This window comes from Panthera uncia, chromosome D2 (assembly GCF_023721935.1).
Source record: "Panthera uncia isolate 11264 chromosome D2, Puncia_PCG_1.0, whole genome shotgun sequence".
NCBI classification, from domain to species: Eukaryota; Metazoa; Chordata; class Mammalia; order Carnivora; family Felidae; genus Panthera; species Panthera uncia.
In genome coordinates, this window is record NC_064818.1 from 53,072,042 (window position 1) to 53,090,037 (window position 17,996).

Genomic DNA, 17,996 nt, shown 5'->3' on the forward strand with positions numbered 1-17,996 from the left:
CACTTGTAAACACAGCCAGTCGGAGCCTTGGAAAGAAAAATGAAGGGCCTGTGAAAATGGGAGTCACATCAAGGCCTAAGTACAGGGAGGAACTGCCTGGGGTTGGGGACTGGCTCAAAGACATGTGGGCAGGGATGTTTTTGGTTTAAGTTACTACTTTTCCCATGTGAAAATACAGCCCTCTCTGCTTCATATTCTAAATCTCTAATGCAATACCGCTATATGCATCCCCTCCAGGAAAAGGGGAGTCAGAGGAGTAAGGGAATCAGGGTCCGATATAGAATGCAGCAATGCTAACCATGGGCAGCAATTACAGGGAGAGAAAAACCACCTCTCCAACCTCTGTCCATTGCAACCCAGCACTCCATGGCTCCTGGACTCAGGGATGGAATTTTCTCAGAAGGCACTACGATATGAGGTCACAGGCTTGGATTGTGACGCTGTTTTGGTTTCATACAAAAATAACATGGGCAAGGTTATGCAATCCTAAGCCAAAGCTTCTCCAGAGATGCTGAGGAGTGCCTAGAGTTCTAACAGTCTGCCTACTCTTTTTCCCTTATAGCAGCTTCTTAAAGCCGCCAAGAGCATATTCAAAATTCTATTATTGTGCTAAAAATCAACATTCAATGGATAACTAATTAAGAGTTAATAGCACAAGCCTGTTTTTTATACATTCATGTACATTTGCACACAAATGTTGATAGCAGCATTAGTTATAAATGCTCACATGTCTATCAACTGATGAATGGGTAAATAAAATGTGGTGTATCTACATGGTGGAGTATTGTTTGGCAATAACAAGAAAGTACTGACATATGCTATCAACACTGATGACCAATTTTGGTGTTCAAGGCTACATTAAAAATGTTTACTAGCGGGGCACCTGGCTGGCTCAGTCAGAAGAGCACGTGACTCTTGATCTCAGGGTCATGAGTTCGAGCCCTTGTTCAGTGCAGAGATTACTTAAAAAAAAAAAAAAAAAGTTTACTAGACTCTAGTTGAAATTGGGCTGTATGTATTAATCTCTCAAACTCATGTCCTTTACCTTGCAAAGCAGTATAGAAGAGAGGAAGAGTGTAGATTTTTATTTTTTTTTTATTTTTTTTATTTTTTTTATTTTTTTTTAATTTTTTTTTCAACATTTTTTATTTATTTTTGGGACAGAGAGAGACAGAGCATGAACGGGGGAGGGGCAGAGAGAGAGGGAGACACAGAATCGGAAACAGGCTCCAGGCTCCGAGCCATCAGCCCAGAGCCTGACGCGGGGCTCGAACTCACGGACCGCGAGATCATGACCTGGCTGAAGTCGGACGCTTAACCGACTGCGCCACCCAGGCGCCCCAAAGAGTGTAGATTTTTAAACTGAACAGATTTAGTTGTGAAACCAGCCTCTGGTACTATGTGAATCTGGATACACCATTTAACTGGTGTGAATGTAATTTTTAATTTCTTCATCTGAGTAACTAAGCTAAGCTACCTGCTTTGCAGGATTGCTATAAGGATTCAATAAACTGACATTTATAAAGCACCTAACACAGTATTTAAGCATAGTAGAAATTCAATATAAATCTGTTGAGGGGCGCCTGGATGGCTCAGTCAGTTGGGCGTCCGACTTCAGCTCAGGTCATGATCTCATGGTCCGTGGGTTCGAGCCCTGCATTGGGCTCTGTGCTGTCAGTTCAGAGCCTGGAGCTTGCTTCGGATTCTGTGTCTCCCTCTCTCTCTGCCCCTCCCCCACTCATGCTCTGTCTCTATCAAAAAATGAATAAACGTTAAAAAAATTTTTTTTTTTAAAAATGTGTTGATTAACTGAAAAGCCTTCATCTCCGGAGTGGCTCACTCTTACCCCAACCTAGCTGTTCCTGTCCTGAGATTTCAAATTTACAGTGGATAAACATGGTACCAAGATTTCTTATAGGTAAAAATACTGACATGCAAGTATGATATATCGAACTTCCCACATGGGCAGAAGACAGATCAACCCATCTGTATCTGCCTCTGCTTCCGCTAGGCAGGCCCCCGCCCTTAATCTTGCACCACTAGAGTGTAAACTGGAAAAACAAGTCCTGCCAAAGAAACCTGCCTTGGGTATGGGTTGGAAACTAAATAGGTTTTCCTGATCTCCTGGGAATGTAATGGTGGACTTTTGGGATCCTGTAGGTTTGGCCTATTTTAGACACAGCTACCATATTCCTTATGGGTCAAAATGTAAAATGGACATAGCTTAGGAAAGTGAGAATAGTGAATGGAGAGTCAAATTGGAGCCAAGAGGGACCCTTCTTTGAGGAAGGGGAAAGCAGAGAAAAACAGATTAACACATGAGACCACGATGGCCACATAGCTTGGAATTCTGCAGTGGCTCCCATTTAATGTGTCTCATGATTTATGTTACAAACTGAAAGTGATAAAAACCACAATGAAATAGCATTTCACATCCACTAGGATGGCTATAATGAAAAGGCAGATTATAAGGGTAAGTGTTGGCAAGGATGTGGAGAGACTAGAGCCCTCATATGGAGCTGGCAGGAATGTAAAATGATGCAGCTGCTTTGGAAACCAGTCTGGCACTTCTTCAAAAGGCTAAACACATACAGAATTACCAAATGATCAATTCTGCTCCTAGGTAAACAAAAAACATGTTCACACAAAAATGTGTACATGAATGTTCACAGCAGCATAATGTCTATCAACCGATGAATGGGTAAATACAATGTGGTGCATATACACAATGGAGTATTCTTTGAGAATAAAAAGAAAAGGAATACTGACAGATGTTGTAACATCGACGAACCTTGAAAACATTATGCTAAGTGAAGAAAACCAGTCACCAAGGATCACATACTGACGATTCCACTAATGTAAAACGTCCAGGATAAGCAAATCCACAGAGACAGAAAGTAGATGAGAGGCTGCCTAGGGCTGGAGAATTTGGGGGGAAGTGAGGAGTGATCACTGATGGGTATGGGGTGATACAATGTGGTGATAAAAATGTTCTAAACCTATTGTTAGGGTTGAGCCACTGTATGAATACACTAAAAATCAATGAACTAAGTCTTAAATAGGTGAACTATTGGTTCACTATGGTATGTGAATTATACCTGTATAAAGCTGTTCTAAAAAAACAAAAGTGCCTGGAAATGACAACATTTCAGCATTCAAACTGCATCTCCCAGACTCCCCCACCTTCTTTTGAGCCATAAAAACCCTCTGTCAGACCATATGGCTCAGAAAATAAGGGTCTATATTTTAAAAAAATCAGAAGGACTCAAAGACGGGAATTCATGTGCTCACGCATTTAGTATTTAAAACAAAAGTTGGATAAAAGGAAAAGGCATTACTTTGTACCTTCTACATCTGAAAGAACAATCAAGAGGTCAGTTTTCATTTCCACAGCCAGACGGGCAGCCAGGCTATCATTATCTTTAACACTAATAACCTGGAATGCAGGTAAAAAGTCATTAAGTGAGTGAACTACACAGTTCAAAAAGACATTCACAGAAGCACTCTGCTAGGTTCTGGCAGGCAAAGTTAATGATGGAATGCACAGATGACAGCTCTCGTAGGCCCCCTCGGTCTGCAAAACACTGCGCCTCCTGGCCACCCCACTTCCAAACATGCACCTGGCACACACAAGCCACGCTCATAGCACCATCCGAAATCACTACTGCACCTCACCCTGTTGAATGAGACCCCCTGACTTCAGAAGAGCTTATGCAGCCCCCGCTCCATGAGGCCAGCTTCTCTCCCAATCTTTCCATCTTGTTTATGCCGAACTTCCAGTGTTAGTACATGCAGCATAGCATGGCGTTAGTCTCCAGCATGCTCAACCCTTAGGAATATTTTACCCACATTTACCCCCTGGAGATCACTATTGGGCTCAGCTGGGGGCACGACAGCATCATTTGTGTTGACAATGGGAACGATGTTCATTCGGAGGAGCTCATGAAGTGTCCCATTAAGGTTCCGGCGCTTCTGCTCATCATGGAAATCCAAGTTGGTCACCAAAATCTGAAAGTAATTAAATGCATCCAAAAATGCAGGAAGGAGGAAAATTACGAACTTCCTAGCAACGACATACAAAAGATGCTAAGAGGAGAGGAGTTAAACTCTAGATTTCTGGATCCCATACACATCGGAATGGAGCACACCTCTTTGGATGCTCATCCAATTCTTTTAGAGATGGAAAAAATTAATCACTTGGGATATTAAAGGATGCTCAAGACTTCTTGTAAAAGTACTTCAATTCTCAGAGAGCAACTAAATCTTTTCCATTTATAGGATTAAGAAAATTAACCCGTAAGGGGCACCTGGGTGGCTCAAGTCAGTTAAGCATCTGACTTCAGCTCAGGTCATGATCTCATGGTTTGTGAGTTCGAACCCCACATGGGGCTCTGTGCTGACAGCTCAGAGCCTGGAGCCTGCTTTGGATTCTATGTCTCCCTCTCCCTCTCTGCCCTACTCCTGCTTGTACTCTGTCTCCCTCTGTCTCTCAAAAATGAATAAACATTAAATACAAATTAAAAAAAAATTAACCTGTGAACTTTATGGGGCACCTGGGAAGCTCAGTTAAGCATCTGACTCTCGATTTCAGCTCAGGTCACGATGTCATGGTTTGAGTTTGACTCCCACATCGGACTTTGTGCTGACAGCGTGGAGCCTGCTTGGGATTCTCTTGCTAGCCCTCTCTGCCTCTCCCCTGCTTGCACATGTGCATACTCTCTCTCAAAATAAATAAACATTATAATTAATGTATGAATTCTAGAGAGATTCACTTTGGGGTAAGTGATTAATTGCTAAAATATCTCTGTATCTAGCATCTGATTCAGGGGCTGGCCACAGAAGGCACTGAAATATTTGGTGAGTGAGTCAAAGAATGGTTTGCTCTGTTCGGAGAAGTGTACGAGACAAAATGGAATAGGCCTGTGTGGCCACTGTTGCTCGGCAACTGACCACTGGTGCTGTTAACACAGACTGTGTTTGAGCATGTGGGATTGGTCGGAGAGATTTATAGAGGTGAGTCTTTAGTCACAAACTGAAAGAAGAGCTGGATGTAACTTAGTTCAGCACAGGGGATGAGCATAAGGTGCTCAAAGGTACAGTGGCGAGCTGGGTATGGGGGTGGGCAGACAGCTCTGCTTCCTTGCTTACCTCAGAGTATTAGGCAATAGTTAGCAGGAGAGAAGGTAACTGAGAACAACAGCAAGAAACTAATGGCAATAAGCCCTGAAACTCATAAATCAATGTTTCAATGAAATCCTTCAAATGTTTAAGGAAGAATGGTTCTTGCAATGTAGGGCAGGTTGAAGAAGGAAAGGCTGCAGGCAGACTGTCAAGAGGTAAGGTACCCAAACAGTAACAGTGGGAATGGTTAAGCCCTGAGCTAGGGTCTGGCTACGGGAACTGAGAAGATAACAGCAGCCTTAATGACATATAAAATGTAGGTGAGGAAGATAAAATGGTAACATGACTAAAGGAAATAATTCACTCACTCAAAATTTGTTCAGTACTTTAGAAATGTCAGGCCCTTCATGAGCTGCTGAGCTAGAGAATAAAACTGTTGACGGTTTGGGGAAAGTGGAATGGGGCACATCTTTTGTAAGAATAGATCATGAACTCCTTTTCAGGAAAGTCCAGTCCTGCAGGAAAAACAGGACTGGGTCAAACAGAACATATAGACTCTAGCCATGCAGGTGAAAGGTCAAATGATAAAGTAAATGTGTGTAGGAGAGGCAAATAGGAGGTATAAAAGTCCAGTGAAAATACTTGTTGCTCAAATAGTTTAACAAAAAAGGGATAGATGACAAGAGCCCTAAAGAGAGAAAAGTATGTCTGTGGAGAAGGGCAGTCTGTTAAGATGCACATTAATTTTATTTCTATGAAGAAAAAATAAGCTGCTGTACTTGAGTCTTTAACGTGACAAACAACTTAGTGGAGATTTCCAAAAGCCACTGATAATGGTCTTTACAACAGGATTACTAAAGACAACAAGAAACCATAGGAGAAAGTACAAAGGGCAAAGATTTCTTGCAGTAAGATCCCCAGGGAAGGCAAACATGTGACAGAGAAGGGCCCATGGACGGATGCCTGCTGGAATGGAGGGGACAGAACTCTTCCACATCAATGTTAATGGAAGCCATGGCTGACATGCAGTGACTTTTAAAGCTACTTTCATTACAACAAACCAAAAAACCTGAAAAACCATCATACGTGGGAAAAAAACAAAAGCACAGATCCTAGACCTAAGTTTCCTCATCTGGCTCCAGGCACTTATAAAAAACATTAAAGACTGAGACTGTCATTGGATTGTGCAAAAGAAAGCTGACAATAATGGGTGACAGAAATGAAGATTTCTATTGTATTCATACTAACAGGAAAAAAAAAAATCTAAGACAGTGGGGTCCTCAGCTATAGGCAACAGGTGGACAAGTCCATGACTTTCTGTTTCAGCTCACTTCACTCAAGGACATTCTGGCACAATACCACAACATCACTGTGGATAACACTGTGAAGATTATGGAGAAAGAGAAGAGCAGCAGGAAATGAAAGAGCAAAACCTGAGAGGATATATACATATAACATCACCTATGTCAAATAACATCTGTGTAAATGTGGGATCAGAGGCAGCAAAGGTGTCTGAAGATAGTAACTTGGGGAGTTCAATTTTTTCAGTTGTTTTGTGAAGTGACTATTAGCTGCTTTGTAACATTTACATGTTTCTAGTGTGTAGTTGTATCGATGATTAAAAATACAATTGAAAAAGTACAATGTGGAAAGAAGGCTCTAGAACATTTGGAGCAACCACTAAAAATGTAGAAGTTCCATAAAGACTGGAACCATGGTTGATTTGTTCACCACAGTATCCCCAATGCCTAGCATACTTCTTCGTACACTGTAAGTGCTCAATAAATATTTGCTGAATAAATGAAAACCCACCAAAAGCATCTTTCTTTCCTTCAGTGTTTATTAGAAATTTATTGTAGAAGGCAACCAGGTGCAAAGAGAGGCAAGCCACCTGAAGTCAAAGAAGCCCATGAAATAAAGACATCTAACTTTTCTGTCTTCGGGAAAAGTATAAGCACTTAGAGTAGTAGCTAGAAGAATTATCAGTATAGGGGCGCCTGGGCAGCTCAGTCGGTTAGGCATCTGACTTCGGTTCAGGTCATGATCTTGTGGTTAGGGAGTTTGAGTCCCATGATGGGCTCTGTGCTGACAGCTCGGAGCCTGGAGCCTGCTTCCGACTGATTCTGTCTCCCTCTCTCTCTGCCCTTCCCCTGCTCACTCTCTCTCAAAAATGAATAAAAAACATTAAAAAAAAGAATTATTAGTACCATAACAAGTACTAATAATTACTGAGAATGACACTACATTAAATGCTTTTCATGTGATTTTCTCATTGACTTTTTCCAAAAACCCTCTCAAGTAGGCACTGATATTATCTTCTCTTTTCATATGAGGAGACTGAAGCACAAAAAAGTTAGACCAAAAGACTTTCTCCAGGTTTCCCAACTAACAAGTGATGGAGTTAAGACTGTATCTTGGCAGTCTGGCTCTAGAGCCCCCACTCATCACCCTCTTGCTCCACGGCAATCACTCTCACGGGCCCCACACCTCTCTAAAAAGGTGAGTCTCTCACCTGGGCGGCACAGATGCTGTACTGGGTAAACATGGCCTCATACAAGGCCATCAGCCCACTCTGTCCGGCGGCTGCACAGGCTCGTGCTTCTAAGACTGGAATTGCCTGTAACACACAAATAGATATGGTGTGACTGGGAGTGAGGGAAGGAGGCCTGCGGACCCCTGTTACAGGGTGTGGGGAAGCACCACTCACCATCTCTTTCAACTGGTTCTGCCCTGAGTGCAGGGCCTGCCGCACGCTCTGAGACAGAAGGATCTCATGGCGCAAGCGTTGCTTGCCAAAGGCCACGGCTCCACTGGTCACCAGCATCATCTCTCGGCCTTGATTCTGTAGCACTGACACCTGACATCGACGAAGGAAAAGGCACCACAAATCACTGTTATCATGTCCTTCCTCTCTTCAGAGAGGTAGAGTCTACCTTACCGGCACAAGAGACTCAGGTAGGGTAGACAGACAATTGGGTGGATCCCAGATGCTGGCTTATGGACCAGCTGGGCTGGCTGTGGAAGAATCACCCAGGTTGTTTGGTAAAAATACAGATTCCTACATGCTGCCTCAAATCTGATGAGGAGGTAGCAGAGATCAGAAATTTTTAATAAGGAGATTCTGGTGTGCAGGCAGATTTGACATCCACAGAACTTGATGGTATCTGTTGGAATCTATAATGCAGAAGGCCTAGTTGTTCCAGAAAAAGAAGTCTAAGAATTGCAGTGTAAACTTAGCAGATGGCTTCTTAGGTTCTAAGGTATAACCTGGGAGATTGAGGCTCTTTCTGTGGTATGTTGATCCCTATGAGTCCCCTTGGGCTAAAGCAGGGACAGATGCTGACCTTGTCCTGCTTTGTCTACCTAGAACTAGCTGTGGTCACTTTGTTCCCTACTTTGGACAGATCTACATTGAAAGAATCAAAGATTCAAGCTGCAAATAGAGTCCATATTCCTAACATGTCCATTCTTCCTGATGTTTGAGCCCTATAAGCTGGTTCAGGAACTCACAAACACCTGTGATAAACCGTGATTATAAAAAATAACTTTTTATAGTAGAAAATTTCATACTTAACCATAGTGGTAAAAACAGTTTTATAAATCCCCATGTACCCATCACTTAGCTTCAACTATTTCTCAGGGCAATTTCCCACTCTCTAGTACTGCCTTTACAGCTAGCCTCCCCATTATTTTAATACAAACAAATCCCAGGCCCTAGATATATTATTTCATCTATAAATATTTCAGCAGCACTGTAATTGCTAAAAGACAGGGAATATATATGCATAGCCTCCCCCTCCCAAAAAAAAACCACTGTCACCTAAAACATTTCAATTAACTCTTTAATATAAAAGATCCAGGGGCGCCTGGGTGGCTCAGTTGGTTAAGCGTCCAACTCTTGGTTTTAGCTCAGGTCATGATCTCACAGTTTGTAAGTTTGAGCCCCACATTGGGCTCTGTGCTGACAGCATGGAGCCTGCTTGGGATTCTATCTCCCTCTCTCTCTGTCCCTCCCCTCTGCCTCTCTAATCCCTGTTTCTCAAAAATAAATAAACATTAAGGAAATACATATATATAAAAGATATGATCGGTGTTCACACTGACCCAATTTTTTTAGCTTGTCAAATGACTGAGGGGACCAGAGATGGGAAGTTCAAGCGAGAGTGTAGTTATTCTTGAGGCCTCCTAGGAGAGTTGGTACTAAGCCTGAGCCTTCATGAGTGGTAGGATTTGCACCAACAGAGGGGAAATGTTCCCTGCTGCTAAGTGCACAGTGTGAGTGGTGCCCATGGAGTTGTGTGATTCTAAGGAAGGGGAGGCTCTAAGAGTGAATTCCAGGTGGGGGACAAGGACAGGAATGAGTACGTCATGTTGGTGGGCCAGAGAGGAAGTAAGCCTGAAAGTGGTGGTGGTCTCACCAGGGAGAATGGGAAATGAAGTGGATCATTTCAGTAGGCAAGAAGCCATGTAGAGGAATTGTGGTGGTCTCCAAAGCAGACTGAAGATATTGTGCAGAGGAGAAACTTGATGAAAACAGTGGGAAGACTCCAGTAATGATTTGCTTAGGTCGCCAGATACCCACAGACCTCATGGAAGGGCTTTCTAGATCAGGGCACTACTAATATGCAGAGTCAACTGTCTTATCCAAGGCATCTGACCATGACAGACAGACTCAGGAGCCAACAAAGTGGCCTCCACTGGCTGGCCAAAGATTGCAAGATACAAACATCAATAAAGGTTTGGGCCCACCTGCTTGATTACTTACTGCCTTGAACAATCACCTAAGTGCTTTGGAAGTCCTGATTCTGGCTCCCCAAGGGCAGAGATAACAGTTACACGTCTGTGAAGTCTCTCACAATGTAGCCTTTTTATACATATCTGTTCAACTGAATTGATCTGATGGACTAAATCCGAGAGGCTGACTTGATAAAACTGCTTAATACAAAAAATATTGAAAAGAAAATTCCATCAAGTTTTAGTTAGCAGTCACCAACTCATCAGAGAAACTGTTTTTTAAAAACTAAAAATATGGTCATGGAGGACACAGTTGAGTTACAGATAGAATGAAAAAGTTCTAGTTTTATCTCCATAATGCCTGGATGTCTGGTTTTTGACTCTCGGTCAGGAGCTGGCAAACTATACGCAGCAAGTCAAATCTCACCTGCACCTGGTTTTGTAAATAAACTTTTTACTAGAACACAGCTATGTCCATTCATTTACATATTGTCTATGGTTGCTTTTGTGCTACAATGGTAGAGACATGTATTTGAGACAGAGACCATCTGGCCTACAAAGCCTAAAATGTTTACTATCTGGCCTTCTGTAGAAAAAGTTTCCTATAGAAAAGTTTACTGATACCTGCTCTTGGCAAAGATAGGTAGTGGATCTGCAATGCGATGTTTGAAGTCTAAAAGTCCCATGTTGACCCCTAAGGTCAGTTTCTTTACTGATAGTCTACAGTCAGCCTGGCTTGTTGGCATAGTCAGTGGGACATAAAATCCCCAATGGAAACTTCTGCTTGGAGCCCTTCCAAAGGTTAAGTAAGATTCCCTGTACAAAGATCTCTTTGTGATTCGATGTGAGACAGACTGTGCAAATAAATACCTTGGGGGGCTCGTGCACAGATGTCTCTTGGACACCCGATGCTTGCTTGTACTCTCTCTCTCTTGCTGCCTTATATCCTTTGCCTTTAAATGAAAGTCTTACATGGGTATCTCTGTGGAGTTTGATAAGTCTTTTCAAATATCTGAACTTGGAAAATCTTTGCAATGATAGCTCATATTTATTTCAATATTATTGGCCTAATTAAAAAATAAAAGGCTTAGCAAAACAGGAACAAAAAAAAACCTTAGCAAAACAGGAACAAAAAAAAGCTCAACATCCATCTGGATACTCAACCCTGACTACATGTTAGCCACCCAGGGAACTTTAAAAATCCAGGTGCTTGAGCCCCACCCCAGAGACTGAGCGTGAAGCCAGGCCCCTTAGACAATTTTAATGTGCAGGCAGAATTAAGAATTACTGACATGTACAGCTCCTTATCACTAAGAAGCCTGAGGCATGAAATGTATGAAATCAATTTTACTCCTTGACATCCCCCTTTGCTTGCCCTGGGATGTGGGGTCCACTGGTACCTTCACTGGCAAAGGGAGTTTTCAGATTGTGTTAAATCTATTACACTCAGAATACTTTTACAAGCTGATAAACCTGAACTGATGGTTAGGGTGGGTTAGGAATAAAGTCAGGGTTGAAAAAGACAAACAAACAAAACTGAACTGAGAGCTTAAAAACTCCATTATTATTTTTGTTCACCAGAATTTTCCATCTTGGCAATTACCTGCTCAACAATAGATGCCAGGCGCCCCAGTGCAAGGCCACACTCATCCCCCCGGGTTACTACGGCACTTCCAAGTTTCACCACGATTCTCTTGGCATGCTTCAGCTCACTGCGGTGGGCAAAAGACTTGCCATGTGTACGACTGAGGGGGACAGTGATAAAGGGGATGTTGCTCCAAGAACGAACATGTCTGATGGCTGAAGGCTGGACACGGTCTGTAGCTCCCAAAGTCAAATGCAAGCAAAAAGAGAAATGTATAACTTCTCATTAAAAAGATAAATATACAATATTAATCAGTTTAGCCAAAAAAATAGCTTCATCATTCTTGATGGAGTAAAATCAGTATATCAAAAGGCAGTATATCCAGCATGTTCTTATTCCAGTATTGTGTGGAGTTTACACCCAGTACAGGTCCCAGATACACTCAAACACTGTGAACAATTTAAACAAAACAATCTTTCATGAAGACATGTTGGCAAAATGTATCAAAAGTCTTAAAAATGTTCACATCTTTTGATGCAGTAATTCTAAGTTCAAAAATTTATTCTGGGGTGCCTGGGTGGCTTAGTTGAGCGTCCGACTTCGGCTCAGGTCATGATCTCACCACTTGTGAGATCGAGCCCCGTGTTGGGCTCTGTGCTGACAGCTCAGAGACTGGAGCCTGCTTCGGATTCTGCGTCCCGCTCTCTCTCTGCCCCTCCTTCGCTCATGCTCTCTCTCTCTCAAGAATAAATAAAACATTAAAAAAAAATTTTTTTTTAATTTATTCTAAAAGACCAACTGGAGATGGAGACAAAGAGATTTATCACAAGCCTGTTCATCAGTGTTATACATAATAGGAAAAATCACAAGTGGAGTAAACACCAAAAAAAGTCAGAAGGATTAATGAACTTTCTAAGAATTTTTAATAACATAGGAAAACGCTCATGATACGTTAGTTCCCCCTATGTGTCTAAATGCATGGAAAAAAGATGAAAATAAATCAAAATGTTAATGTTTTTATTTTTTATTGAATTACAGGTGATTTTAATTTTCTTCCTAATTCTTATCTATGTCTTTCAAATTTAAGCAACAAAACACATTGTTTTCATCATCAGGAAAAAAAAAGCGTGCTTTTAAAGAAATCACACCATTATAAAAAAGAGAGTGAGCCTGACTAGCAAAGACATTAAAGAACAAAGTAATTGGTACTGGCACAAAAACAGACAATCAGATCAATGGAACAGAATAGAGAACCCAGAAATGGACCCACAAATGTATGGCCAACTAATCTTTGACAATGCAGGAAAGAATATCCAGTGGAATAAAGACAGTCACTTCAGCAAGTGGTGCTGGGAAAACTGGACAGCGACAGGCAGAAGAATGAACCTGGACCACTTTCTTACACCACAGACAAAATGTGATGGAAGACCTAAACGTAAGACAGGAAGTCATCAAAATCCTCGAGGGGAAAGCAGGCAAAAACCCCTTTGACCTTGGCCGCAGCAACTTGTTACTCAACACGTCTCTGGAGGCAAGGGAAACAAAAGCAAAAATGAACTACTGGGACCTCATTAAAATAAAAAGCTTCTGCACAGCAAAGGAAACAATCAGTAAAACTAAACGGCAACCGACAGAATGGGAGAAGATATTTACAGACGACACATCAGATAAAGGGTTAGTATCCAAAATCTATAAAGAACTTATCACAGTCAATACTCAAAAAAACAAATAATCCAGTGAAGAAATTGGCAAAAGACATGAATAGACACTTCTCCAAAGAAGACATCCAGATGGCCAACCGACACATGAAAAATGCTCAACATCACTCATCATCAGGGAAATACAAAGCAAAACCACAATGAGATACCAACCCACACCTGTCAGAATGGCTAAAATGAACAACTCAGGAAACAACAGATGTTGGTGAGGATGTGGAGAAAGGGGAACCCTCTTGCATTGTTGGTGGGAATGCAAACTGGTGCTACCACTCCAGAAAAGAGTGTGGAGGTTTCTCAAAAAATTGAAAACAGAACCCTACAACCCAGCAATTGCACTACTAGGTATTTATCCAAGGGATACAGGTATGCTGTTTGAAAGGGGCACATGCACCCCAACGTTCAGAACAGCACTATCAAGAATAGCCAAAGTATGGAAAGAGCCCAAATGTCCATCGATGGATGAATGGATAAAGAAGAAATGGTACACACACACACACACACACACACACACACACACACACACTGGAGTATTACTTGGCAATCAAAAAGAATGAAATCTTGCCATTTATAACTGCATGGCTGGAATTAGAGGGTATTATGCTAAGCAAAATTAGTCAGAGAAAGACAAATATCGTATGGCTTCACTCATATGAGGACTTTAAGATATGAAACAGGGAAGGAAAACAAAAATAATATAAAAACAGGGAGGGGGACAAAACATAAGAGACTCTTAAATATGGAGAACAAACAGAGGGTTACTGGAGGGGTTGTGGAAGGGGGGACGGGTTAAATGGGTAAGGGGTATCAAGGAATCTACTCCTGAAATCACTGCTGCACTATATGCTAATTACTTGGATGTAAATTAAAGAATAAACAAATTAAAAAAAAAGAACAAAGTAATTGGTATGAGTGGTAAAAAATCATAACCAATCCACCTATAAGTTTTCTCTCCGACATGGTAGCCTGATTTTAGGTGTCTATAACAATGATTAAAAAACCTGACAGCTTTCTAAAGGACAAGGAGTGTTGGAGTCAGACACTTTCAATCCCTTTGGATATCTGCTTATAAGCAATCCTTTCCTGATTCTTTCTTCTTGCAACACTACACAGGATTTCTAAGGAAGCAAATATTGCGCTCGCACACACACACACACACACACATATATTGCATAAAGCCAAAAAAGTAAAGCAGTAAGAGCTGAATGGCAAGCACTGAATCCCTTCCCCACTTCTCACAGATGTAACTCCTCCTCCTGGCTGCTTAATAATTACCCATTAGCCCTTTCTCTCACAAATTAAGAGACTCTGAGCAGAGCACACCGCCACCAGTCAAAAAACTATGTTTCCCTAACTTTCTTGTACAGCTAGACACTGCCATGTGACTAAGTTCTGGTTAATGAGATACATATGAAAATGTTATGGGGATTTCTAGAAATTTCCTTCAAAAGAGAAGTGCTTCCTTCTTCCCTTCATCCATCCAGCTGCTTAGAACACAGGTATGAGGCTGGAGCTCCAACATAATTTTAGACTGTAAGGAAAACATCAAGAACTTTGGAGTAACTAAAAAGGAGGAGTGTGGATGCCTAATGATTTCACAGAGCTATTCTGAAAGCCCTGGACTGCCTCCCTTCTTAGAGAACCTCAGGTTCCTTTCAAAAGAGAGAGGGATGCCTGGCTGGCACAGTTGGTAGAGCATATGACTCTTGATCTCGAGGTTCTAAGCTTGAGCCCCACGTTGGGTGTAGACATTACTTAAAAATAAAAATCTTTAGGGGTGCCTGGGTGGGTCAGTTGGTTAAGCATCTGGCTCTTGACTTCAGCTCAGGTCATGATCTCATGGTTCATAAGTCTGAGGCCCACATTGGGCTCCGTGCTGGCAGTGCAGAGCCTACTTGGGATTCTCGCTCTCCTCTTTCTGCACCCCGCCCCCCAAAATAAATAAATACACTTAAAAAAAACCTTTAAAAAAAAAAAGAGTGAGAAACAGACTTCTATCCTGTTTGAGCCATTTTAATTTTGGATTTTCTATTATGCACACCTGACCTAACTGTAACTGATACCGAAGAATGAGTGCACAGGCAGAAAGGCAAATGAAGCCTTGCTGATGGATGGTCTTACTCACAGCAAATGGACATTCTCTTGGTGGGACTCCTTGATTACAAGAAGGAAGTCAAGATGAGTAATACAGGTCCTCAACAGGACTAAACTTTACGTACCTCCTCCTCCAAGAGTTCTCTATGTGTCATTACAGGCAATTCATAAAAATTTGAATGAATTACTATAGTAATCATTCCAAGCCACTTTTTGGACCATTATTCTAAAATGGTACTATTGCAAAGTAACTTACTCCACTCGAATCAACCATTATCACCCTCCTTTACACTGACAGACAGATTTCCCAGCTATCTCTAGACCCACCACCTCTAACTCCTGACCACTAACTTCTCTAACTATAATGTGACTTCTATCATTTTCTCTATGCTGTAACAACGGTGGGTAAAGCGCGCAGAATCTTATTCTCGTGGACCAGAAGATCATGTGTGTTCTCCTTCCCTCTGCTTCCTTCACACACAAATCTTAGAATGAACATTTTTAATGAAGCAGTAAAGAGTCCTTTTTTATGTCTCTTAAATTACCATTTTTAAAAGTGATTATGCTTCAGCTTTGTGGAGATACAAGATGATACGGTCTTTTTTTTTTTTTAAAGAATTTTTTTTTAACGTTTATTTATTTTTGAGACAGAGAGGGACAGAGCATGAACGGGGGAGGGTCAGAGAGAGAGGGAGACACAGAATCGGAAACAGGCTCCAGGCTCTGAGCAGTCAGCACAGAGCCCAACGCGGGGCTTGAACTCACGGACCGCGAGTTCGTGACCTGAGCCGAAATCGCACGCTTAACCGACTGAGCCACCCAGGAGCCCCAATATGGTCTTTTTTCACAACAGCTTGCAGTCTAGTTCCTGGCACAAAGCTGCTCACTAGGTCCATCCTCTGGGATAGAACTGCGACTCGGCACCTTACTGGACTCACAGGTGAGTTGTCTCTTCCTGCTGTGGGAGTCCCAGGGACTGCAGGGCTGGTTTGTGTTGGGGCTAAGTTCTGTGGAGAGTTCCCTTTTTTCACTGAGTTCACCAATACAGGTACTGTGGCTCAGTTTCCAGGGATATTATCACAAGCAACATATACATCTAGGTTTAAGCTTAAAAGCTGTACACATAATAATTCTGGCCTCAATGACTTATAGCCAGGGGGTGGTAGAAGGAGAGACTTACTCCTCTTCAGTGTGGATCTGGGATCATTAGCGACTATTTACAAAGCTCTGGGCTACACCCAAGTATCATGCAACCCTTTGATAGCTATCAGGACTAGGACTGATAGCCATTTTTCTTTCCTGTCCCTGAAGGGCTTATCCTGTCCTGGAGAGTGCTGAGCATGGGTGGGGCAGAGGGTACCTTAGGGACACAGGTAGTGACAAGCTTGTCAGTCCGGGTGATCAAATGGCAGAAACCAATCACAATCTAGCAGACCAGGTTAGCATGAAAAAGGTTCCTGACCCACAATCTTTATCAGCAGAGATACTAGCACACCTTGGTGCCAGGCGGTCAAGGGTCATTCTGGCTGCAGCCAAGTGGGTCACAGCCGATCAGAGCTGACAAAGTTCAACAAGAAGAAACAACTATGAATAAGGTTTCAAGCAAATGAAGCCTCAGTCACATCCAGTGGATTCTAGCACCAGGGAGAGTTCTGTGGGATCCAGGGCTTTTTGGGTTTCCTGTTCAGCAATGCTTGTACCCTGCCAGATTGACCCTACCCTTCCTGGGGGCATTTTTTATGTTCTAGAGTATCACACTTTTTAGGGTCCATACTGAGGACCACGAAGGCCTTGATTAGTTAGAAAAAAATCTAAGATTACCCTGGATGGGTAATCTCTTCCCATCTTCTAAGGAACCTTTAGGGTTCTAGGTTCCTCAGAAAAGCCATCTCCTCCTGGTTAGAATGAGGGGATACTGAGTGTGTGTGTGTGTGTGTGTACATGTGTCTGGAGTGGGGTGAGAAGAAGGTTGTCCATATTCCTCAAAAGTGCCACACATCATACACCAAGGGAAGAGAAGTAAGCTACCCTTTCAGCATTATGCACTGATGCTCAGCAATCAATGAGCCTGTGTTCCAGGCCTGAACAAGAGGGGACCCTGATAGGATTTCTATCTCCCTTCCTGGCCTTCCATTTCCTTCTGTGTTTACATGTACATACTTTCTCACTTTGCTTTTCTTATTTCTTTTCTGCTCTTCTGCTTATCATGTCAGTGAACACAGGGCTCCAGAATCCAGAAAAATCTGGACACAAAATTGAAAAATCTAGGGAAAAGATCAGAAAGTGCCTCTTTCTGTGAATGAGACCAATGAGAATAAGCAATAGTAAAAACTATAAAAATACTGAATATTTAGTATATACAGAGAATTGTGTTAGGTATTCACACACCTTTTACAGAGGCAGAGGATATATAAAAGGACGAGTATAGGTTCTGGAGCTAGACTGACTGGATTGGAATCTCAACCCTTGTGCTTATTTGCCATTACCTTACCTGTTGTAGGGGATAAAACAACTTGATGCATGAACAAAAACTGGCACAAAATAAAGACTCCATAAATATTAGCTGGTATTATAAAAAAAGGGTGTCAGCTATTGTTATCAGCATCACACTGAATTCTCGTGAGTTAAGTATTATTACGAGTTAGTTGTTAGTATTATCACTCATTTTATAAGTAAGGAAACTGAGGCCCAGAGAAGCTGAGTAACTTGTTAACATTACCAGACTGCAAAAATGGCCACAATACCTT

At 42.0% G+C, this 17,996-nt stretch overlaps 1 protein-coding gene across 2 annotated transcripts in view; it reads right to left on the minus strand.

Annotated features, from left to right (window-relative positions):
* The window catches only part of ALDH18A1 (aldehyde dehydrogenase 18 family member A1), a 42,171-nt gene that overhangs the window by 18,836 nt on the left and 5,339 nt on the right, over positions 1–17,996 (minus strand). Inside the window, exons 3-7 of one of the 2 annotated variants that reach the window (XM_049645481.1) lie at positions 11,459–11,673; positions 7,829–7,978; positions 7,634–7,738; positions 3,856–4,008; positions 3,346–3,436 (exon numbers count right to left, since the gene is read on the minus strand). In XM_049645481.1, coding sequence (XP_049501438.1) covers positions 3,346–3,436; positions 3,856–4,008; positions 7,634–7,738; positions 7,829–7,978; positions 11,459–11,673 — 714 coding nt within the window. Of the gene's footprint in view, positions 1–3,345; positions 3,437–3,849; positions 4,009–7,633; positions 7,739–7,828; positions 7,979–11,458; positions 11,674–17,996 lie in introns of both variants that reach the window. The other variant, XM_049645480.1, reaches the window with a different exon arrangement.